General features: G+C 42.9%; 1 protein-coding gene across 16 annotated transcripts in view; it reads left to right on the top strand.

The window, feature by feature from the left end:
• TNRC6B (trinucleotide repeat containing adaptor 6B) overlaps positions 1-24,923 on the top strand; it is a 242,251-nt gene that overhangs the window by 135,232 nt on the left and 82,096 nt on the right. Inside the window, exon 1 of one of the 16 annotated variants that reach the window (XM_070453402.1) lies at positions 166-281. The exons of 13 other annotated variants lie outside the window; for them this stretch is intronic. Coding sequence is in view for 1 of the 3 variants with exons in the window: in XM_070453394.1 (XP_070309495.1) it covers positions 3,605-3,681 (77 nt within the window). In the remaining 2 variants the exon portion in view is untranslated. Of the gene's footprint in view, positions 1-165; positions 282-3,531; positions 3,682-20,638; positions 20,734-24,923 lie in introns of those variants that run through there. 2 more of the 16 variants (XM_070453394.1, XM_070453404.1) reach the window with 2 other exon arrangements.

A 24,923-nucleotide genomic window follows, 5' to 3' on the forward strand; every position in this document is an offset into this window, starting at 1 on the left:
CCTGTTCTTCAGAGATGATGTAAAAATGAACTTTAACTTAGCTGTTTGAATTATTACAAGTACCAACTTAATGGGTACTTTTTTTTTTAAGAAATATTTTTTTACACTGCATTTTTAAAAGTATTTTTCTTCCTTCTTCTCCTTCAGAACAATTCAGTCCTAAAGCCTCTTATGTAAGCAGAGAAGATAGGTGACCTGGTCAGGGTGTCAGAGCCCAAGTAGGATGCGGAGGCCTTCACAAGCAGGGAGGGTCTGGTGTGATGTGTTGGACCTGAAGAGAGGTGAGAAGGGCATGCAGTGAGGTTGGGGTGGCAGCACTGGGAAACTAGTTAAATATCCAGGGAGAGGATTGATCAGCTACAGATGTAAAGTATAATGGGAGCTAGCAACTCTGTTGGAGAAGGGAGTTACAGATATTGAAAGGGAGAAAACTGGAATGAATCTTGTAAAGTTAAGATTGGATGTATTAATGTGAACTCATGAATTTTAAAAAGTATTGATACGTATATATAGAGAGATATTACAGTTGTAAAATTCATGCATGTGTATTTATATGCATACATATGTGCCTACCTTTCTTTGTCCATAAAGAGGGTGGGGGTGCCTGGGAGCAGCAGTACATCAGTAGCAATGAATTTATCATAGGCCCAGATCTTGGCTTCTTAATACCATTTTCCACTACAAGAAACCCCAGCTTCTTGGACAAATGGCTGATTACAGGATTAGAGCAGAGAAGTTTGAAATGAACCTGGAATATCTTGTGCAAACAAGTTTTCAAGGATGCTGCAGGACAGGAATGCCAGTTTGAAGGAGCTCCCACTGGCTAAATGTGGGGTAAATTGATCATAAGAATTTCAGAAGTGATAGTCATTAGTTAAAACCTATTGAATAAAAGAGAAAACTGAAGGTTCTCACAATTTCGCATGCTTTGCAATAAAACCTGTGTATGGACTAATGAATAAATTCAAAATGGCCTATTTAAATTTTAAAGTGCCTCCCCTCAAAGTACTTACTGAAAACGAAGGGGGAAAAAAGAGTAACTTTACAGTGAAGAAGCATGGCACATACTGACATAACTAAGTGACCTGAGTGAACGTGACCAGCAGTGGGACAAATAATAGAGATTGTGTGATATTGAGTTGATGATACTTGTGATGATACTTGTGCCAAGATGGATAGCCTGAATCTAATCATGAGGAAACATCGGATAGGCCCAGTTTGAGAGACAGTCCGTAAATTAAGTGGGCTGTGATCATCTTTAAATGTTCAAGGTCATGAAAGTCAAAGCAAGGTGACGAACTATTTTAAACTGAAGGAGACTAAAAAGAGCTGACCTGGATCCTTTTATTTTAAAAGATCGTTGCTGGGATAAGAGCGAAACCTGAATGGGGCCTGTGGCGTTAATTTCCTGATTTTGATAGCTGTATTTTAGTTACCTAAGAGATTTTATTTTATTAAGAAAAACATACATTGAAGTATTAGAAGTGATGAAGCACAAGATTGACAACTTACTCTCAATGGTTCTGGGAGAATGAGCTCTTTGTACGATACATGCAACTTTTCTATCCATTTGAGATTGTTTTACAATTTTAAAAGAAGTTTGAAAAAATAATATTCTTAGAAATATGTAATTTTATGTACTTCTCTCTTAAATTGTGAGAAGTACATAGGATTAGAAGTCCCCCATTTCTCATTTTAAACCCTGCTCCTTCCCAATCGGGCTTCCCAGGTGGTGCTAGTGGTAAAGAACCTTCCTGCCAGTGCATAAGACAGAGACGCGTGTTCAATCCCTGGGTCCAGGAGATCCCCTGGAGGAGGGCATGGCAACCCACTCCAGTATTCTTGCCTGGAGAATCCCATGGACAGAGGAGCCTGGCAGGCTACAGTCCATGGGGTCACAAGGAGTTGGACATGACTAAAGTAACTTAGCACCCATGTACCCATCTCCCCAATCCAACTCCCTAGAGATACCACTGTTAACAGCTAATGCATATTCTTCTAGGCATTTTATTTATGTAGGAATGAATGTATTTATAATACATAGTAAATTATATTGAATGTATATATGGTATGCTGGCCACATTGCATTCCTAGCAATCAAAAGGCATAGTCCTTTTCCCCCCTGTAGTAGCTGTGTGGTGTTATATATGAGGTTTTGAAAATTTTGCCTGATGAATTTTGAAAGTCAGAGAATTGCTATTTGCTCTAGTTAAAGTAATTTAATTTGACGTTTTTATTTCTCTATACTATGCTTCAAGCGATGCTTTAAAAACTAGAATAGGCTTTTAAAACTTACTACATGACTCCCTCCACCCTTTTTTTTGTTTGTTTTTCTTTTTGCCTCTGGCAGATGTATTTTTCAAATGACCAACTTTCTGTTATAAGTTTTAGCAAGAATGTTTTCGCTTGTCACTTTTCGCGTTTGAAAGAATCAAATAACTTATTTTTAGGGATATTATAACTCTGGATAGATTGTGATTTTCCTCTACTCCATGAAGGAATGTAATTAAACCATTGCTCCTGATGAGTATTCATAAACTCTCATAGGATGGGAGATGCACTTGAAAACCGAAACAGAAGAGAGTGTGTCTTTCAAAAGGAGAAAAACCCATTTCTTAAAGATGAATCTGATTTATGTAATGCTTCGGTAGCAAATGACTTACTTCTCAATTTGTAGATGCAGAGCCCACAGGGCCAGATAATCACCCTGTTAGCTTTGCAAAGACCAAAATCTTTCCTCTGTGTCACTGGCCCATACAGATCTCAAGCTCTTGCAGATGTGTTAAAGGGGCCCATAGGCAGAATGCCTGCTGGAGTGGGAACAGGAGTGGACTGACTGAGTAGGGGGGATAACTGCAGGGCTGGGGGGCTGCGGGGAGGAGGACATCCTGTGTTTCCTCACACTCTTACTGTCTTTTCTTGCTAACCTCTCCTTGCCCAGGTTTTCACTGATATTTTGATCTAAAATACTTCTGAATTTAGTGAGGAGGACATCGGGGCCTATTGCCTTGGAATTTGATGAGGCCAAGGTCTGTGTTGAATGGGTTTCAGCTTTGAAGGTTCATGTTAGCTTAGCAACAGGTTCCCCAGAATGCTGGCCACTGATTATCAACCTGTCCTGTTGAATATTTTCAGTTCAGTTCAGTCACTCAGTTGTGTCCGACTCTTTTTGATCCCGTGGACTGCAGCACACCAGGCTTCCCTGTCCATCACCAACTCCCAGATCATGCTCAAATTCATGTCCATCGAGTCAGTGATGCCATCCAGCCACCATGTCATCCTCTGTCGTCCCCTTCTCCTCCTGTCTTCAATGTTTCCCATTATCAGGGTCTTTTCTAATGAGTCAGTTTAGAGAGAACTGATTTGTGGTGTTCACAGTGTTACTGAGCACACTTCACAGATAGTTCAAACAAAACACATTTATGGTCCTAAAGCGTTGGTATTTCCCAGCCCCGTGTTAGGACACTTTAGTGCATCACAAAGACCTCACATGTCACAACATGCTAAGTTTTCCCCACTGCCCAGGGTCTGACTTGCCCCCTTACTGGATTCCCATCAGGCTTGGTTCTGACTGTATGCCCCACCTTCCTCTTTCCATTGATCCATGTCCCACCACTTGCCCTTCCATAGCAGAAGTCAGCTACATGAGAGTACTCTTTGCTTCTACTTTAACCTCTTCAGGTATGTCATAAGGATGCAAAAATGTAATAGAACAAACTTGGGAAAGTCGCCTAGTAAACTCTTTTTTCCTCAGTATTTTTTATTGAGTACAGTCAGTCTGCAGTGTTGTGTTAATCTTTGCTGCACAGCATGTGGTTTGGTTATGCACGTATATGGCGTTCTTGTTTTCTATTCTTTTCCATTATGGTTTATCATAGAATATTGAATAAAGTTATCTGTGCCATACAGTAGGATCTTCTTGTTTACCCATTCTATGTATAAAAGCTTACATCGGCCAGCCCCAACCTCCCACTCCAGGCCCTCCCTTTGGGCAAGCCCCTCCCATTTGGCAGCCACCAGTCTGTTCTCTATGTCTGTGATTCTGTTTCATAGATAGGTTCATTTCTTGCTGCAAATGGCATTATTTCGTTCCTTTTTATGGTTGAGTAGTATTCTGCTGTTGTACCGCATCTTTATCCTTCTTTATCCATCTGTTGATGGACATGTAGGTTGTTTCCTTGTCTTGACTGTTGTGAATAGTGCTGCTGTGAACATAGGGGTGCTTGTATCTTTTTGAATTATAGTCTTGTCTGGATATGTGTCCAGGAGTGGGATTGCTGGATTGTACTGTTTGAGTAACTTTCATACTGTTTTCCACAGTCCAAGAAACTCCTTAATAATTACTTTGATAAATGCCACTTATGGAAGGGCTTTAAATTACAATAAATTCTACATTTAAGATGAAAATCTGAGAGCTTATATCCCTTCCTTTCTTGATATAAGCCTTGAGTTCAGTCATCAGGACAGTCTCATGCAGTTGAGACCTTCAACTTTTGCAGCTTTATCTTTTGTTTCCATTTCTTCAGAGCCCATTGCCATGAGCTTTGATGAAGACATGACAGGTGCAGCTGAGAAGTACCTTCAGAAATCACTGAAAATTCTGCCCCCATCATTCTGCAGGGTGCCGTGACCTAGAATCCAGAAGAGCTGTTAGTTGCAGGATTGGAAGTCTAGTGGCCAGCCTTGACTTGGACCTCTATCTTGTCTCTTCTTAAAGTGCCTGTCTCATGTTTCCTTCCCTTCCCCACTTTACCTTCTTGTCCTCCTTCCATCCAACTAGCATTGACGCCTTTAGCCTTTTATTTCTCACGCCTACCAGCCCCTCAATAAGTGAAAGAGAATCGAGAAAGAAAAGGAGCAGAAAGGAAGTCATCATAATGCAAAGTTTTGAGCAAAATACGTAACCCTGTATCTTTATGTTTGTCACACCTCTTTAAAGTTTTAGAGGATATGAATATTTTGTCTTTCTTATTTCCGTATAGAGCATCTGTACTGTGTTTAGACTCTGTGAGTTCTTTATTGTTTCATTATAAGAGAAGGAGTTATGGAGCAGGACCTTTTTCACGAGCTTGAAAATTTCAGTCAATCCAGTATTTATTCATGAATCGGAAGGTAAACTTGGCATGCAGGTTCAATTCTTTTCCTCTTTGTGGGTTTGCTGTGCCCAGTGTCCCGGGCCAGTGATTCCAGGTTTGCCTACTGCGGCTTTGGATTCCCCGGGACAAGCAGAGCCGGAGCAATGTATCTTCTTCCTGGCTGTTGACCTGCCCTGCTTCCTCTGCCCCACCACATTCAGAAAACTACCAAGTTACTAAGTAGATAGAGTACTTCTAGGTGTTGCAAAGCAGTTAGTGGAGCTTGGGTTTTAATGCCTGCACCATAGCAGGTTAAATCTCTGAATGGTAACATGTGTAACTGACCAGGGGGCTGCTGGCCTCATGGATGCTCTTCTGTGAGAGTAATTGACTCTGGTAACTGCCCAGCTGCCTGCGGCTATCAGGGAGCTCTGCTATATTTGTACCACCTGCTATTGTTCTCGGCAGTCACTGCTGCTGCTTTTTTTCTGTTTTTAATAAGTTGCCAGTTGTTTTTGTCAGGATACCAATAATTCACTGAAATGGGTATAGCAAAAATGTAATTGCTTTTTAATTTTTATTTTCATTTATCCAGTGAAATTATTGATATTAGGAAGACTCTTGGCAGTTGTTATTTTGAAAATATGGATGCATTTCTGTCTTAAAAAAACAGCATTGTTCAGTTTTTTCATTCTGAAAATGGTAGACAAGCAGGTAGCAGTGGGCACTTTTCCCAGCATAGGTTAATTTTGATGATGATATTAATTTCAGGTATATCCCACAGATATGATTTAGTAGTCTGATTACCTGTTCCTGGCCATTCCTGAGCCACAGGGGGAGTGTGCTAAGCCCAGTTCTGTTGGTTGGCTTGTTTGCATAGGGGAAATTGTCAGTGTCTCTTGTCTGTTTTGTTCAATGATGGTCCCAAGTGCTTGATAGAATAATGAATAATATTTGTAGCATTGTAATGGGCAAACAAGTGTAAATAAATAGACACCATTCACAGATTATTTGTCAGTATTAGGTGAGATCATGTCTTTATGCACCAATAGTGCCTCAGATTCTTTGGTGTCAACTTAAGGCCAGAAGTTTACTGGTATTCTAGATATGCTGATTCTGTGACATATATTAAGAAAGAATTTACACATAATGTATTAATGGGATTGCTAAAATCTCAAGATTAGTTGAGTTGGTTTGCCCACAGTAATGATCACTAGTCTAGAAGTCTGAGGATCCGAATGAGGTTCATTATTGAATCTTTATAGTGACTCATTAGTGTGACAATTGACATTAAAGCATTGAGAATTTTTTTTAAAGTAATTGAATAATTATTTGAAAGTTACCATTGTTAACAAACAGAAATACTAGCTTTTGTTACATTCTCAGTTTACCAATTATCTATTTGTTTTTTAAATATAATTATCTTAAAGGGTTAGAAATGTATCCTCTACAGCATACATTAGAGCATTTTCTTCTAAATCAGAAAAGTGGTTTTGAACCTATAATAGTGTCAACATTATTCTGATTTAGAGAACTCATCAAGTGAATTTGGGCAGCCTCACGGGACTTGATTATTAGGAAGTAATCATTCCTTTTGGATTCTGACATTAAGTTGGATTTTATTCTTCTCGTCTATTACAATACATAGGGGCAGTACAGTAGTATTTAAGAGATTTTGCAGTGGAACCAAATACTGGTTTCTGGTTCCAAAGTACCTCCTTGGGTCCTTGCTGCTTTAAACCAGTTTCCTCAAGTGTAGGATGAGGTTAACAGAATTTACCTCAGAGGTGTGATGGTTACATATTTAGGGTAGTGTCAACACATAATGAGCACTGAAATATTAGATATTAATGTGGTTATCAAAGGGCTCCCCAGGTGGCACAGTGGTAAAGAATCCACTTGGCAATGCAGGAGATACAGGTTCTATCCCTGGGTCGTGAAGATTCCTTGGAGTAGGAAGTGGCAACCTGCGTCAGTGTTCTTGCCTGGAAGTTTCCATGGACAGAGGAGCCTGGCAGGCTACAGTCCATGGGGTCACAAAGAGTTAGACACAACTGAGTGACTGAGCACACACACATATGGTTATTAAAATGTCTGACTTCTGTATGAGATGCTCATTCAAGAAGTTACTGGGCATTAGAACCATTTTGAAAGATCAGAGTTTCATCTCTTTTTAAGTGACTCCTTGTGTGAGACTATAATCCTTCAAAGTATTACTACAATAGCAACAGAAAATATAAGAAATTTGGAGCTAAGCCTCACAAGATCTCCGTGCAAGAAAATGTAAATTTTTATTGGATATGAAGATGTAAATAATCACAGAGCTCTGTCACGATCATTGGGTGAGAAGGCTCAGTAATTTACAGATGTAATTTCTCTGCAAATTGGCATTTAAATCCAAAGCATTGCCAATAAAAATCCCAGTAATTTTTCTAGAAATTGATAAACCAATTTTGAAATTTTTATGGGAGAAAGAACAGGAATAACATGTAGAAAGTGAAAGGCGCTTAGTTGTGTCCAGTTCTTTGTGACAGTGAAGTCCATGGAATTCTCCAGGCCAGAATACTGGAGTGGGTAGCCTTTCTCTTCTCCAGGGGATCTTCCCAACCTAAGGATCGAACCCAGGTCTCCTGCATTGCAGGCGGATCCTTTACCAGCTGAGCCACAAGGGAAGCCCAAGAATACTGGAGTGGGTAGCCTCTCTCTTTTCCAGGGGATCTTCCCAACCCAGGGATCACACCCAGGTCTCCTGCACTGCAGGCACATTTTTTGCCAACTGATCTATCGGGGAAGCCACAACATGTAGAAAGACTCCCCCAATTAGATGTCAGGACTTCCGATGAGCCTGTAGTAATGAACGCAACCTTGAAGAGATGCAGGGTTAGAGATGGATCAGTGGATCAGAGTGGAAAGCTTAGACTCAGACCTCCATGCATGTGTGGAATCTATAATAGAACTGCCCTCACCAGCCTATAATCAGTGGGGAGAGGCAGCAGTTGACCCTGCACATTAGCAGGGAAAGGATGGACTTGTCAGCAAATGGTGCTGGGACAATCTATATGACTGTATTAGTCTCTGAGGCTGCCATAACAACATATCACAATCTGTGTGATTTGTAACATCAGAAATGTATACTACAGTCCTAGAAGCTAGAAATCCGAAGTCAAGGTTTGGCAGGGCCAGGCTTACTCTAGGCTCTTTGTTTATGTGTTCAGTTGTATCCAACTGTTTACACAGGCTCCTTTGCCCGTGGAAATTCTCATTCAAGAATATTGGGGTGGGATGCCATTTCCTACCCCAGGGAATCTTCCCAACCTAGGGATGGAACCGTTGTCTCCTACATGGGCAGCTGGATTCTTTACCTACCACCACCACAACCACCTGGGAAGCCTGGGCGAGGCTCTGAAAAGTGAAAGTGTTAGTTGCTCAGTCGTGTCGACTCTTTGCGACCCCATGGACTGTAGCCTGCCAGGCTCCTCTGTCCATGGAATTTTTCAGACAAGAATACTGGAGTGGGTTGCCATGCCCTTCTCCAGGGGATCTTCCCAACTCCGAGATTGAATATGGGTCTTCTGCATTACAGGCGGATACCATCTGAGCCACCGAGGAAGCTCGCTCTAGGCTCCCTCTAAAAGGCACTAGGGACGAGTCTTTTCTTACCTCTTCTGAGCTTCTGATATTGCTTGGCGCAATCCTTGGCATTTCTTGGGTTATAGGTGCATCATTCCCACTGCTCCGTCTACCTTCATATCACCCTCTTCCCCCTGTGTGTAAGAATCAAGTCAGACACTATATGCAAAAATAAATACCAAATTGATTCAGTTAAATATAAAAAGATTTGATACATCTAGAAACAAATATTTCTGACCTTAGGACCAGGTCATGTTTTAATCACAATGCTAAAAGCAAATATTATGAATGAAAAAAGTTGATACATTCATGTTGATTGTAATTAAGACCTTACATTTGTCAAATGACATTATAGTGAAAGTAAGAGAGAAACCAGGAGAAAATATCTTCAGCACATACGATCAACATATGTTGAGTCCAGAGTACATAAAGAACTTCTACAAACCAGTAAGACCTAGTAGGAAAAAAATTAATGAAATAAGAATTTCACAGTAGAGAAAAATCTGAATGTACCATAAATATAGGGGAAAATTCAATTTAGTAATCAAGGAAACGCAAGTTAAACCACAAGGTGATAAGATTTTGTACTTATCCAGTTAGCAAAAATTAAGATTTTAAAACCCCAAAACTGGTGAGGATGTGGGACAATGAGAATTTTTATATTGTCCTGGTGTGAGAATAAGTTTCAGTAACTACTTTGGAAGTAGTGTAGAAGTATCCGGTGAAGTTGGAAAACCTGGACACTCTGTGACCCCTCAGTTCAATATGTGGACAGAAACCTCTGCCCACTGAAGAACTCTTGCATATACTTGCATAGGAGGCAAATGTTTACAGCAACATTATGTGCAGTAGTGAAATTTGGAAAACTGAAATGTCAGAAGGGGAACAGATAATGTGTAAAAAAAAAATTACATTGTGGTATATTAACACTGGAATTCTGTACAACACTTACAGGAATGAACTATAACACAGTGTAACAAGTGTATTTCAGGAATACAATGTTGAATGGGAAAAGCAAGTCCCAAAAAGAATAAAGTAGTATGATTTCACTTAAAAATTCACACTGTATAAAGTCAAGCATATTTATTAGGTTATTGTTTTAAGCATTACGTGGTGTAGGAAGGGAATGGTAAGCATCCACTGAGGGATAGTTAGCTCTTAGGATAGGAAAAAGTGAGGCCACAGAATGGACCAGGGGTTCTGAGTACTGGCAGTGTTCTGGTCTTTAGCTGAGTACTGGGTACACAGATCTTCTTCTGTGTGTATTAAATGTTTAATAATAAAAAATCTTAAAACTTTAAAAAATAGTTACTCTCAAGTTTTATTGTTTTTAAGAGTAGAAAAAGATGTCAAGTCTCTATCCAAAAATTAACTTAAGCACCAAATACTTATTTTTGCACATGTTTTGAATTCTTTGTAGCTTAGAGATGCTGGAAACAGGGAGAAGGGAAAGGCAGGCCCAATGGTCCTTGTCTGTCTCATGTCTCTGGCAGTGAGGAGGCTCCCGCCACTGCAGACATGACATTGTGTCTCAAGACTCTGCTGAAGGGGCTTTTATGGGCATGTGAAAGCATATTCACATTTTTAACAAAGTAACAATATGCCCATCTCCTGTTCATTTCATTTTTTCCTGGCATGTGAGTAACTGAGCCAGATGGAAAATGTTTCCCACATTAGGTTCTCTTTCAACATGTCAGCCATTTAATTTTATTGTCCCTAATCTCCTGTTGATAAGACTTCAGAATGTGAGTGGTTGACCAGGAGAGTCCAATTTATTCTAGTCAAGGTTGATAGCAGCCTGTTCTTGGGGCAGCCTTCCTTCGGAACATTTACTTTCCCACTAAGTTCTCCGGTACAGAAGCTTTTAAAGATAGCTTACACCTGCCCCTTTCCATTCAAATCATATACTGAACAGAGAGTAAGAGCACAGTAAATAAAACCAGCTTTCGTTTCCTCCAGCCCATCAGGACATGTAGTCATCTGTCCGGCAAGAAAAAGCCCAGGCCTTTGTTTCACCAAAGTAATAGGGAAAATTCAGTATTTAGCAAAAGAAGAAGTTTAAGAATATGGGCTTGGCATCAGGCTTCAGATCTGCCTCTCGTGTGTAAAAACTTTGTCATTTACTTAAACTCTCTGAGTTTCAGTTTTCTCACATAGTTCCACTCCCATAGTTTTAAGGACTAAAGGACTAATAGATGTAAAACACGTGATTGTTACTATTGTTGTTGTTCTTGGACCAGCTCTGACTTTCATGCAAAAAGCAGGCACAGGTTGGGTCCTTTGATCAGACATCTCTCCTGCCTCCCGCCCCTCAGGTTTCACAGGACACGTCATCTCTGCTTGCTATTTAACTAGTTGTTTGAGCCTGGGCTGGTCACATAAAATCTTTGAAAAGGCTTCTTCAACTATAAAACAGAGATTGCAATATCTGTGTCACGTTTTTGTGGCTCAGATCAAATCAAGTGAGATGAGACAGCAGGCATGGAAATACTATGTCCTCTGTGAGTATGGACAGTGTGGGAACTTGTCCATCTCACCCCCACCCCCTTCCAGGCGAGCAGGTTAATGTTTGTTGAATGTACAGCGTTTTATCTTTATAAAATAGCGTTGAAGGTATATGGCTTGGACAGGCTTTACTTAAAATTGATAAGGGAGTTTGTGAATCGATTTCTGCTTGCAGATTCATTAAGAACTATTTGATACTTTGGTCAAAATTATTTTCTCCCATTTTTTATGCTGTGCTTTTGGTGGTTAAAATGAGTAGGTGAGTCTAGAGTCTGACCACTTCTTAAATATTCCTCTTCATTGTAGGGGAGGCAGTGTTAGAATCTTAAATAAAGGCGAGGATAGAAACTATAATTTAACACACTCTTGGTAGCATTCTTCGATTACTCGTCTTTCCTAGACCTTAAATCAATTAGATAGTAAGGAAGAGAAAGTATTGGGTTGGCCAAAAAGGTCATTTGGGTTTTCCTGTAAGATGTCATGAGAAACCTGAACAACCTTCTTGGCCAAGCCAATAGTTTAATAACTCTGGTTTGCTAAGACTTCCATCATCATTAGGTTTGTTTCTTGCAATCCTCTCTTCCTCCTTGCTGGAGAGACTCATAGAGTGGTCAAGTTCACTGGGAAATATACAGACCTGTGTTGGAATTGTGATACCGCCCCAATACCTGTGACTCCTGGGACTCAGGCTTCTGTGCCCTGTAAAACTCCTGCTCCTTGTTACCAGCTCTGCTGTTGCTCTGATAAGTTTCTAAGCCCTAACTTAACATCTTTATCTGGACATGCCTGGGCACACAAGGGCTGCCATGCCCCAAACTGAACTCGGTATCTCTTGCCTCCCCCACTCACCCCAGCCCAGCATCCACAGTCTTCCCCTCCGTGCTCTCTCTTGATTGACAGCGCATTCTCTGCCAGTTACCGTAGTCTAGGAATCTGAAAATTTCCCTCGACCAGAGTTCCTAAACCTCAAAACTCTTTGGTGGGGTGCTGTCCTGTGCATTGTAGAGTGTTTAGCACTGTTTGTGGCCTCAACTCACTCGATGCCACTAGGACCCTGGTCCCCTTAGTGGTGACAATCAAATGTGTCTCCACACACTGCCATATGTTGCCAGGGGAGCAAAATCACCCTTCTTGGAAATGACTGTCTTGCACTTTTTTTCTTACCTCCCACATTGAGTCAGCTACCAAACCTTGTTGATACTGTGTCCTGAATATCTTTCGGAGATTTTTAGTTCAGGATCTTTTCTTCTGCCTGAACTATTTTAGTCATCCTAAGAACACCACCTGTGTTGGGCACCTCACATGCTTTATTTACTTGGATTTACATGTAATCCTCACCGCAAAACTTGCTGTCGGTCTCTGAGTTTGCAAACAACCTAAATCTAGCTCAGACCTTTAAACCAAAAGAGGAACTTCAGGGCCTGTGTCACTAGGAAGCCCAGGACTGCACCCTCCTCTGGACCGCTGGGCTGTGTTGCCTGCGCTGTGCCTCAGTGTGACAGGCTGTCCCCGCGGGGCAGCCAGAGACCCTGGCAGCTCCTCGCCTGCGCAGTCCTGACTGCCCCCCACCCAGAGAGGACAGTGGGACGGGGTCACCAGAACTCTGGCAGCAGTGCGCAGAGGCCCGTTCCTCGCCTGCCATAAAAGCTGTAGGGAGATGTCTCCTCTCCCCAGCCCACCTCCCCACCCCACCAGCTGAGATGTAAGGAAGCTGAGGCTTTGGGAGGGGCACCTTGTGCCCGGGTTGCGTTGTGGGTGGCACTGCGTGGGGTCTGACCCCACAGCCTTACTCTTGATCAGACCATGGGCTCCATCCTAACTCATCTGTCCTTTGGTCTGTCTCTTCCCCTTCCTTCTCTTCAAAGGTTAGCTTTCTAAAACAACAATTTGGTTATTTAAAACTTCGTTTACTTTGGTTAGTAAGTAGACTTCTTCCGTGGTCCCTTACTAAGTTCAAATTTAGCCTGAAAAATGAAGGCCTTTGTACTGACCCCTGCTGACCCTAGAACTAGCTCCTGTCCTTTCCCTGGGGTGCTTAAGGCCTCAGCCACCCGCAGCTTTGAAGTTGCCTGCCTCTGCAGTTTCTGCAGTCTCGTGGAGTGGTCAAGCTCACTGAGAAATACACAGACCTGTGTTGGAATTGTGATACCAGAGCCCTGGCTGGACCGCCCTGCCCACCGTGTCCCCCGAGCTGAGGTCTGTCTGTAGGACTGTGAACGTGGCCCTTGCTGGAGAGGCCTGGTCGGCCCCTGGGTGCCTCTCCTCTCTTCACCTTCCATTCTTGGCCTCTGCACCTTCTGCTGTTAGCACTTTCATTAGTATCCTTATTGCCAGCATTGGTTATTTTTTAAAAGCGTACCTTTGGGAACAGATTAGCTTGGAGTTTTTATGGCCTTTGAGTATGGACACAGGCCAAGGTTGTGGTCTCTGTGTGCTGGGTTTCTGCATGCTTCCAGCATGTGTCAGCTTTCCTTGTAACTGCGGCTTTGCTCCTTCCCGTGCGCCTTGCCTTTCCAGCTGGGTGTTTCTGATTTCTTCTTCAAGTTGTATGAAGCAGTACTGTCCAGTAGAACTTCCCATGATGATAGAAATGTACTTATACCTATGCTATCCATCAGGTAGCCAGGAACCACACGTAGCTCTTAAACATCTGAGATGTGACTGAGGAACGAATTTTTAAATGCTATTTTAATTTTCGTTTATTTATTGTGGCTCATAGCCACCATATGGGACAGCTCTGGTCTTGACTTTTAGTAATTACTTAACCCTTCCTATTAAATGAGACTTTACATCTTCTCATAATTTGTAACTTCTGATCTCCTGCTCTTTTTTGGAAAATTGTTACTTCAGTGCCTGATGGCGCCTAGAGTAGTAAATTTGCATTAAAATTGAATAAAGTAACTTAATGTCACTGAACTGTATACCTCAAAATGGTGAATTTATGTTGTGTGTATTTTACTACCAAAAAAAATGCCTACATGGTGAAGGGTTGTAAAATCCGCAGTGAAGAGCCATCAGCGAGGGTTTTGCCGAGGAGAGAGAGCGCCCAGAGTGGCCCAGAGAAGAGCGGCGACAAGTGGCTCCCTGCCCTGGGCCTGGAGAGGCTGGTGAGCGAGTGTGTCCCAGGCCTTGAAGAGCCCTGAAGGGCAGGCTAAGGAGTTGAGGTCTGGTCCCGAAAGCCATGGAGGGATTGTAAGCAAGCAGATGACATGTCTGGATTGTATTTTTATAGGGATCACTCTGGCTGCTCTGTGGGAAATGTTTCAGAGGGTGGCAAAACTGGACCATGTTAGGCCACTAACAATCACAGTGATAATAACAGCAGCTAGCATTCAACTTTGCAGTGATTCAGGAGGAGATGATGAGAGCCTGAGAGTGTGTGACTGGATTAGGAAAGATACTGTCTCTTATTTGAGAAATAAGATGTCTGTAGTTGAAGATTTCTTTATCAACTTTGCATTGTACTGCTGCATAGGAACAGCTCATCCAAACCCGACTGATATCTTGTTCTTTAATCACTCTTGAGATATGGAAAAAAGAACTCTCAATTAATATGACAAATGATAGAATAATATGTAAGGTCTTTTTCTTTAAAAATAATGTAAATAGGTGTTGGTTGGGGAGGGAGATGGCTGTGCCTGTAAAAGGGAAACCCAAGGGATTCCTGTAATGGAACTGTTCTGTTATCTTGACTGTGATGTGTTGGTGGTGGTTCAAATTCACACATGACAGATTCCACAGAAATACATGCACACAGACAAATGAGTACATTGTAAACCTGGTGAAATCTTAATAAGGTAGGTGGATTGTATCAATGTCAGTTTCCCTGGTTGTGATACTGTGCCACAGTTAGGTAAGATTTACCTTTGGAGGAGACTGAGAGAAGCGTATACAGGATCTGTGTTATTTCTTGCTGCATATGAATCTCCAATTACCTCAAAATAAAAAGTTAGAAACAAAAGAATTGCAAAAGCAGATTCCTTTGAAAGCGTCTGGCTTTCCTTTTATTTGGATGTTTCTTCAGTAATAATTTTGTAGAGAAGTGACTTGTTTTGATTACATTTGACACATTGCTAAAGAATATTTAGCTGTTTTGTCAATTCTGATAGGCATATTTTCTTTACCTTTTAACATCTTTGAAATATGGATGCATCTTACATGCATGGAGACTTGGCATTGTCAGTTTCACCGGAATGGTACCTGCAGTGTTGGTGTGTCTTACAATCACTGGTATCCTAGGTTTGATATTTGATTCCTGAGTCATTTGGCCATGTTGGGAAAGAACAGAAGCTGGTGAAAGGTTTGCTGGACCCTTTGTGTGTGTGTGTGTAATTTTTTTTTTAATATTAAAAATTCTGTTTCTCAGCTCTAGGCCCACTCTTCTGTATTCTGTTTTGTGATGCAAAAGCTGGAATTCTACCAACCTCATGTCTGCTTGCCACCTTGGTCTTTGGGAGGCTGTGCCTACAGGAGTGTGAGAGGCTGCCTACAGGGCCAGAGACGGAAGGAGGAATTTGCTTCTTCCTGTCTGCTTTCTCTTCCCAGGAGGCTCACTTGAGCTCTGCCCCAGCGATGGCAACGGGGCCTTCCTGTAGCAGCAACTGAATCCACTTTCCAGTTTTTCCAACAATTGCAAGACCAGCTTCCTTGCACCGCCCCCCTCCCGCCAGTCCTTGGCATGCATTCAGAGCCCCCGGCCCAGAGCCTCTTCCCTTCTTCCCCAGCCCCAGGGCCATTGCTACCTCTGTGATATCTCTGTAATAGCTCTCGCTCTCTCTCTGTCTCTCTGTGTGACTTTTCAGTGACTAGTTAATATCTCTGTACCTAGTTAATGATTCTTTTCATTAAAGCCTGTCTGCTGCAGGGACCGTGACCCATCCTGGGGAGGCCGGCAGAACCAGCAGGACGTGCAGGGCCTGTGTCCTAGCTCCTCTCGCGCACACGTGCTTCCTCCCCTGCAGCCAGGGCCCACTGTGAAACAGAAATCTGATCTCAGCAGTGGATTCCCATGCTCCCAGAGAAAAAGAAAATCGTTCATGGGGCCTGCAGGGCCTGTGGACCAGCTCAGTCTCACCTCACACTTCATGTCCTCTCCCTTCGTGACCGAGCCACACTAGTCTTATTTCAGTTCCTCAGCAGCCACATTTCTTCTTCCTGCACAGCCATGGCCGGGGCTGCTCCCTCTGCTTAGACACCTCTTTTCTCCCCAGTTTACTCTTTCTTCCATTACTCTCAGGTTATTTTTTAAAAATAGATGCTTCATGATTTTTAGAGTTTTAAAAAACATTTATTTGACTGCGCCAGATCTGAGTTCCAGCCCCTGGGACCTTTAGTTGCAGCATGTGGGATCCAATTCCCCGACTGGGAATCAAACCCAGACCCCCTGTGTTGGAAGTGCAGAGTCCTAGCCACTGGACCACCAGAGAGGTCCCTAGTCTCAGTTTAATTGTGGCCTCCTAGGGAACATTCTTCTCCCCTTGTCTTTCCCCCACCCCTCGTTTGTGCCCATTCTGAGTGCACTCATGGTATCTGAGCCCCTTTCGGCACTTACCACAGCCTCAGTGGGCATTTATATGTTTCTCTCTGAACAACTGTCTCTTTCCCCAGCTGCACCGTTAGCTTCTCATGAGGTGCAGGACTAAGTCAGTGTTTTTTGTTTGTTTCTTTTTTTATTGCTGTGTCACCAGTGCCTGACACATTTATGTGCTCAAATATTTGTTGAATGAGCAGGGATATTGTAAAATAAATGTTTATTAAAAGTAGGAAGGGGCCATTTGGTGATATCTTGATAGTAGATTAATTTTTATTATTAGCTAAAAAAAATTTAGGGAAGAAAGTCTCTTGTTGCGTGTTAAAATACTTCAGTAAAAATACAGACAAGGAGCCAAACCACAAGGAAAAAATCACTTATGAAACTGGAATTCTTGGTGTGTTTTTAGATTGCTGCCTTCTGAGATACTCAGATGAAAAGACAGTATGAAAACCTGTGCACCCCGCTGAAACCTAGCTCTGCATTTCCACCTCCTCCTCAAAAGACTGAGGGAGAACTTATCCTCCTTTCTTTCCTTGAGTTGCTGTTAGTCTCAAGTTGGAGATTCTGGCATAACATGAACCCACAATGTATGAATTTCTGCACTTCTAAAACTACTAATCCTAATTCAGTTTGGTGCCCGGTGTATAACTTTGCCTCCTTTCCTCTGTCGTCTCAAGGTCTTGGTCACATGAGCGAAGCCTTGCCCCCAAACTCGGTATACCCTACACATACCCCTTCTGAGCCCATTACCATACTCTGAAAACTCCTTCTGACCTCAGAAGCACTTCCTTCATTGTTTTTTTGTCTTCCATCACAGCGTTATTGGCATCAGCTTTTCAGTAGCTTACAATGAAAAAAGAGAGACTGTTTCTTCATACTTGTCCCCCATAGTCATTCCCAGATGATTTGATTGAAATTGGATTTTACTAATTCTCTCTAAAAGCACCATAAAATGTTAGGGCTGAAAGGAACCTGACATCCTCCTGCCCAGATTCTTTCTCTCGCCTGTGTGACCCAGAGCTGGCGAGTGTGGGAGGCAGAGCCAGGGCTCTAGACCCTCTGCCTCGTGTGTTCCGTGACGGAGCTGCAGACCTGCTGTGTGCAGGGCAGTGTCAGGAAAGAACCCACAGTGTGACTTCGTAGTTTTTTTCTAAGCCAGTCCTCTAGAATTTACACATCCAGGTTAGCATTGCTTTCAGAAAGCTGGCAGTGCAGATAATGAAAACAGTGCCCTAGCACTGGTACAATCTGAAAGAAAAGTTCCCAAACTGTTTGAGCCAAGAAAGTGTTAGTGGAATAAGCCTGCGTGCAGGCTTGGGCTTCCCTGGTGGCTCAGTGGTAAAGAATCCACCTGCCAATGTAAGAGACACAGGTTCAGCCCTTGGGTCTGGAAGCTGCCCTGGAGAATAGCAGCCCACTCTAGTACTCCTGCCTGGGAAACCCCATGGACAGAGGAACCTAGTGGGCTACAGTCCATGGGGTCGCGAAAGAGTTGGAAACACTGAGCAACTGAGCGTGCATGCAAACTATTTGAGCCAAGAAAATTGTTACTGGAATAAGCACGTAACCCTTCGAGATAACTGCTTTGAAGAGGACAAAAGTTATTTGTCACAGTAAATCCTGGTTTATGATTGTTACATTCTCTGACTTGTTTCTTTATAATAGTTTATAGAGTTAGGGCTACTATTTTCAGGGTGCTTATAATATTCTTGGGGCTCCTCTTGTAGCTCAAACGGTAAAGAATCTGCTTGTAGTGTGGGAAACTCGGGTTTGATCCCTAGGTTGGGAAGATCCCCTAGAGAAGGGAGTGGCAACCCATTCCAGTAGTCTTGCCTGGAGAATCCCATGGACAGAGGAGCCTGGTGGGCCACAGTCCATGGGGTCGCAGAGTGTCGGACTTGACTGAGCGACTAACACTTTCACTTTATAACATTCTTAAAAGCAATGACTTAACTTCATAATACTAGAAATAACTGTGAAATCCTATAACATGGTAGCGTATTGATGACTAGGTTATAGTGAAGGCTAGCTGAGCAGGGCAGGAAAGTGCAGTCTGAGTGGCTTTTGTAGGAGAGAGACACCATCCAGCCCAGGGATAGTTGGACAGACGTCCTCTTTATTTCTTTGTACTCACAATCATTTATTGAGGGCTTTTCATGTACCAGAGAAAAGACAGGAGGTGACAGTGGGTTCTGGTAACAGGAAGTGAAGGTGTGAGGAGGCATGGTAGGGGAGATGGAGAAGTAAATTGAAGCCACGGGCAGGACAGGGTTTAAGAGCCGGGTTCAGAAGTGGAGGTTTGATCCTGATGGGTAGCGTGAGTTCAGTGTCCAAATCAAGACACTTTGGAAGAACAACAGACTTAAACCAAACTTCCTGGGTATTCTGGGAAGCAAACTCACTGGGCTCTTGTGTTTTCAGGCTGATCTGGACAGATGACATCACTCACAAAAGACTCAAGTTGCTGTCCGAGGCAGTTATCAAAGTCAGATGAACCTTTATTGTCCCGTTACCCGATTGTGTAGAAACTGGTTACCAGTTCCTCCCCCAGGAGACCAGACAGACTGGTGTCTGGTTCAGCCTCTGTATCCCAGGACCAGAATAACACTGGGCACTTAGAAGGTGGACTGTCAGTATTTGCTTAGAAAAGTGACTAAGTGCTCCAGGCTGATAGGAATCCTTGCATTGGATCTAACAGGAAGACATGGAGGTGGTGAGCCCCGAGTGGGGGACTTCAGCTAGATGGAAAGCACACACTGTGGGCCCTCCATGTCCGCAGGTTCCCTATCCCAGGTTGGTTGAGTTCACGGATGCGGAACCCGCGGATACGGAGGGCCGACTGTATGCCATCGTTTTGTGTAAAGGACTTGAACTTCAAAAGGTTTGGTGTCCACGGATGGGGGGCCGAGGGGTGTGTCCTGGAACCAGTCATCTGCAGATAAAAAGGGCCAGCTGTTTGAAGGAGCAAGAGTCATTTCTGGATGCGGATATCATCTTAGCCAGGTCCAGACTTGGGAATGTTGGCTGGAAGAGGCCGGGCAGGAGTCTGGAGGTCCTTTGATTGCAGCGGGAGGACAAGTCAGTCCTGCACTTGATGGCTGGTGCTGTTGGTTGTTCACCTTGGACCCTGCTCCCCACCCCATGCCAGCCTCTGACTGCCATTTACCCTGTAGACTTCGGTTAAGTGCTTTGGTGTCAGCAGTGGCCGCACAGGTCTTACTGTGCCTTTCCTGTAGCAAGGTGGTTCCTGCCCTGCACCTTTTGGACTGGTTCTTCCCTCGCTGTAGAACGTTCTACCCCCACTTGGTCTTTTTCAAAATTCCGTGCTCAAATATCGCCTCCTTTCCTCGGAAGCCTTCCCTCACCTTCCCTGAAGAGCCCATTCTCCGATGTCTCTGGATTCTGTCCCATTACCCTGCCTGGTTTATTTTCTTCACTGGTCACTAAAATCATGTTACTCGATTCTTAGTTGGCTTACTACCTGTTTTACTGGAGTATAAGCACCATTTCTATCTATCTTTTGTCTATCCTGAATAACTACCTGGCACAAGGCGTGGACTATAAGGGGCCCTAAATGGTTGTGTGGGAGAAGAAAACATTACACAGGATTACACAGGAAAGCCCTTCCTTCTGGAAGAAAAAAAAAGAAAAAATCATTAGAAAACACAGGGACTTTATTAGCAACAGATTATGATAGAGCTCACAGCTGGTCTTGTTGAGTACTGCTCTTGTTGTAGGGTAGGGGTGGAGCTTGGAGCATTTTAGCCTATCCTAGCCTGGATGCTCTGGCCTCCTGAACCCTGGGCTTTGATAAGTGTAGTGGGAAGTCTTGCTGAAGGATTCTCTCTCTCTTTTTTTTTAACCTGTTTTTTGGGACGCCACGCAGCATGTGGATCTTAATCTCCCAGCCTGGGATTGAACCTGTGCCCCCTGCAGTGGAAGCACGGTATCTTAACCACTGGACCACCAGGAAGTCCCAAGGATCCCCAGGTTCTTTTTGTTTTTCCTTCTGGTTCTGTTGAGATGTAACTGACATATGGCACTACTTAAGTTTAAGGTGTGCAGTATAATGATTTAACTTACATTGTGAAGTGATTACCACAGTAGGTTTAGTGACGAGCCATCCCTCGTATGGACACAACATTTTTTTAAAAAATATGTTTTTCTTGTGTTTAGAACTCTTAGGATTTACTATCTCAAGAACTTTCGTATATAACATACAGCAGTGGTAATTATATTAACCCCCAGATTCTGTTGACCATGGACAAGCCACCGTGTTCCAGGAGCCGGAATCCCCAGTACGACCAGGAGCGGGATGGAGGGCTGGGTGGTGTGTGTGTGCCCAGGGGCAGTCTCCTCTCCCCTGGAGAGAGGGGTGGCGGTTGAGCCCCCTTCCCTCCCAACTTCCAGGGAACCTTTGTCACTCTGTCCAAGTTAGAGTGACTTAGAAGAGGGAGGGACTGTTTAAATCTTCCCTGCTGGAGGCAGAAAATAGTCTTGTTAGCATGTGTGCTCACTGTTGTTCAAGTGTTTGCTTAAATCATTTTATCTTCTAGGAAATTTTTCTACCTTTTGGTTAGCACCTCTAAGGTTTAGTTTTGGTACATAGTGTTTCCTTTTCCTTCTTGTTTCATCCTTTTTATTTTTTTAAGCAAAAGCTGTACATACAAGAGTGGAAAGCTTAACTGGAAACCCCAACTTGGCCAGAAAAATTGGCAGGAATGCATTCTCTTTCTTCACTTTCCTTTCCCTTTTAAAGCCTTTGTTTTAGAAAGAAGGAAATTGGTGTGTTTGGAAAGCAGTTGTTAGCTTTTCAAGACTGGGCTCGTTGATCTAATTTGGTAAGGGCCCAGAGCATGTCAAATAAAATGAGTGAAAAAGGTAAAGCTAAAGCAGGCGTTTAAGGGGAAAGCACACAAGTGTAATTTCAACCCCAGAGCCCCGCCTCACTCACTTTTAGTGAGAAGGCTTGGCTGTTCTGGGGAAGCGTCGGCTTTCCTGATGGTGGTGGAATCCCTGTGAGGCAGCCCATCTCTTGCCCATCCCAGCTCACCCTGTCCTCCTTACCCACCCCCAGCCAATTCTGTTGATACCTGTAGTGGTCTCTCTGCTGTCTAGACTCTTAGGCCCCACCAGCATGTTACAGGTTCCAGTTCTTCCACTGCAACACAGCATAGCATGCAGTTTCTTTTTGTCAGGACAGTGGTTTCCTTCTTTTAGGGGAATGAATTGTTTGACAGTAGTGCTTACCTGTTACATTCCTAAGACAGATCTGGGTGTCCAGCTGATGGTCTTAGACCCGTTGAGTGCTCAGGAAAGATGTAAAGGCAGATTTGTTTGGATGTTAGTTTTCTCTTACTGCTTACTTACTTACTGTCACTCAGCCGTATCTGACTCTGTGACCCCATGGACTGTAGCCTACCAGGCTCCTCTGTCCATGGGATTTTCCAGGCAGGGGTACTGGAGTGGGTTGCCATTGCCTTTTCCTTTTCTCTTAGGTGAAGATTATAGGCTCCCTTCTCACCCCCTTTATTGACTCCTGTCTGCCTTCTTGCTGCCCTGGCTCCGGGGCACCCACTAGACTTTCTGCCCCAGCCTGTCCTTGTGCCAGGTGACCTGTGTTTTAGAGTTCGACGGTCGCTTGGTGAGCCTGGAGTCTATATAAGGGGTGATCTAACTGACGGAGTATAATGGCTGATGTCCTGAAGGTAAGGTGTCCTGGCCCATCCATCTCTTTTTCCATTTTAAGGTGTAGCCAGGAGGCAGGATGATGACTCATACCTAATAATGGGGGCACTTTCAACTCAAGCCGAGGTGGAGACAACAGCAAATTCTTGTTCTTTGGAGTCTCCCCTGACCTTCTCTCTCTTCACAATGTCTCATGGAGGTAAAAGTTGGAAGCCCCTGAAAGTTCTTAATTGTCCGTTTGCAACTTACTGCTTGAGGAAGTTTTTACTCTGTCATGGCTGATCGGACAGCCTGTAGCCTCATGTTTGTAGCCTGCACAGTTCCCTGTGTGCCACTGTACAAATGCTGAGGTAAGGGGTCTACAGGGAATGGGGAGAAGACCAAGGGGAAATGTCTTGGCTATTGGAAGGCCTTAAGTGCGTGCGTGCTAAGTTGCTTCAGTCATGTCTGACTCTTTGTGACCCTATGGACTGTAGCCTGCCAGGATCCTCTGTCCGTGGATTCTCCAGGCAAGAATATACTGGAGTGGGTTGCCATTCCCTTCTCCAGAAGATCTTCCTGACCCAGGGATCGAACTGGAGTCTCGTGTGGCTCCTACATTTCAGGTGGATTCTTTACTGCTGAGCCACTTGGGGAGGATTGGAAGGCCTTAATTGGAACCAAAAGTTTGCATTCCAAGAGCATCGACCCGACAGGCAGAGAAGAATGGGATTTGTCTGGGGAATGGAGGGCACTCTCAGTGGAATCCAGGCTCCTGTGTGAAAGCTGAACAGTGATCTTTCTTCTGCACTCAGGATAGCATCAATGCTTTGGCTGCACATTTGACTGCCAGACCCATAATATATTGCTTACTCAAATAAAACAAATTTTTTAAAATTTAAACTTCTTTATTTTGAGATGATTGTAGATTCACCTGCAGTTGTAAGAACTAACATAGTGGTTTTTTTAAAAATACATTTTTTTTTTTTAAGGAAATAATCTTTACCTAGAATAGTCAAACTCATAGAATCAGAGAATACGTTGGTAGATACACTGAAGTGCGAGTTGGTGGGGTAGGGAGTGGAGATGGAGAATCAGTGTTTAATGGGGCTGAGTTTCAGATGGGAAAGCTGCAGCTTTCGGGAGATGGATGCTGGTTAGAGTTGTACAACAATGGGAATGTACTTACTGCCGCTGAACTGTACAGTTAAGGTTGCAATAGTATGTTTTGAGACTTACCACAAATTAAAAATTATTTTAAAAGAAGAATCTTGTCTACTCTACTGTTTCCCCAGTGGTAACATCTTGCTCTTTTTTTTTTTAATGACTGTATATCCCCCATGCTGTGCATTTGATCCCGTGACTCCTTTACGTTGTAACTGGAAGTTTATGTTTCTTAATCCTTTACGTATTTTACTCATCCTCCCACCTGCCCCCTCCCTTCTCTGGCAACCGCCTGTTTGTGAGTCTGTTCTGTTTTTTTGTTTTTTTAAGATTTCACATGTAAGTGAAATTGTATGATATTTGTCTTTCTCTGATTTCTTTCACTTAGCATAATACGGAGGATTTCTTTCTTTTTTATGGTCAAGTAACATTCCTGTGTATACATGCACACCACACCTTCTTTACCATTCATCTGTCAGCGGGTGCTCCGGTGGCTTCAGTGCCTTGGCTGTTGTGAACATAGAGGCACATGTATCTTTTCCAATTAGTGTTTTTGTTTTCTTCAGAAAAATACCCAGAAGTTGAATTGCTGGATTGTATGGTAACTATTTTTAATTTTTTGAAAAACTTCGATATACTGTTTTCCATAGTTACTACATCAGTTTACATTCCCAACAGTGTTCCAGGGTTTCATTTTCTCCACTTCTTTACCAGCACTTACTTGCTGTTGTTTTGATAATAGCCATTCTGACGGGTATGGGGTGATATGTGTCACTGTACTTCTGATTTTCATTTCCCTGGTGACTGTTGATGTTGAGCGTCTTTTCAGGTTTCTTTTGGCCATCGGCATTTCTTCTTTGGGAAAACGTCTAATCGAGTCCTCTGCCCATTTTTTCAAGTTTTTTTTTTATTTTTTGATGTTGAGTTATATGAGTTCTTTGTATACTTTGGATATTAACCCCTTATCAGATATATCATTTGCAAGTATCTTCTTTAAAATTGAATTTATTTGGTTGAAAAAAGTATACAGTTGTCTAACCGCCACCCAGCTTTTCCTTTTTTGATGCAGTAGTATTTACTAGTTTTTTAAAATGTTTCCTTCCAAGGAGTCTCTATTCATATATAAAGAGCTACACATAAGCCCTCTTTTTCTTATGTATCTGATAATTAAAGTACACTTGTTTGCATCTTGCTTTTTAAATTTAACAATATATCTTGAAGATCTATTTTCCTTAGTACATAAAGAGCTTCCTTTCATAATTACATAGTATTTCCTTGTGTGGATAAGCTATAATTTATATAACCAGCTTCCTAATTGATGGACTGTTTCCAATCTTTTGCCATTACAA

The sequence above is a fragment of the Odocoileus virginianus genome, chromosome 23, assembly GCF_023699985.2.
Source record: "Odocoileus virginianus isolate 20LAN1187 ecotype Illinois chromosome 23, Ovbor_1.2, whole genome shotgun sequence".
Classification (NCBI taxonomy): Eukaryota; Metazoa; Chordata; class Mammalia; order Artiodactyla; family Cervidae; genus Odocoileus; species Odocoileus virginianus.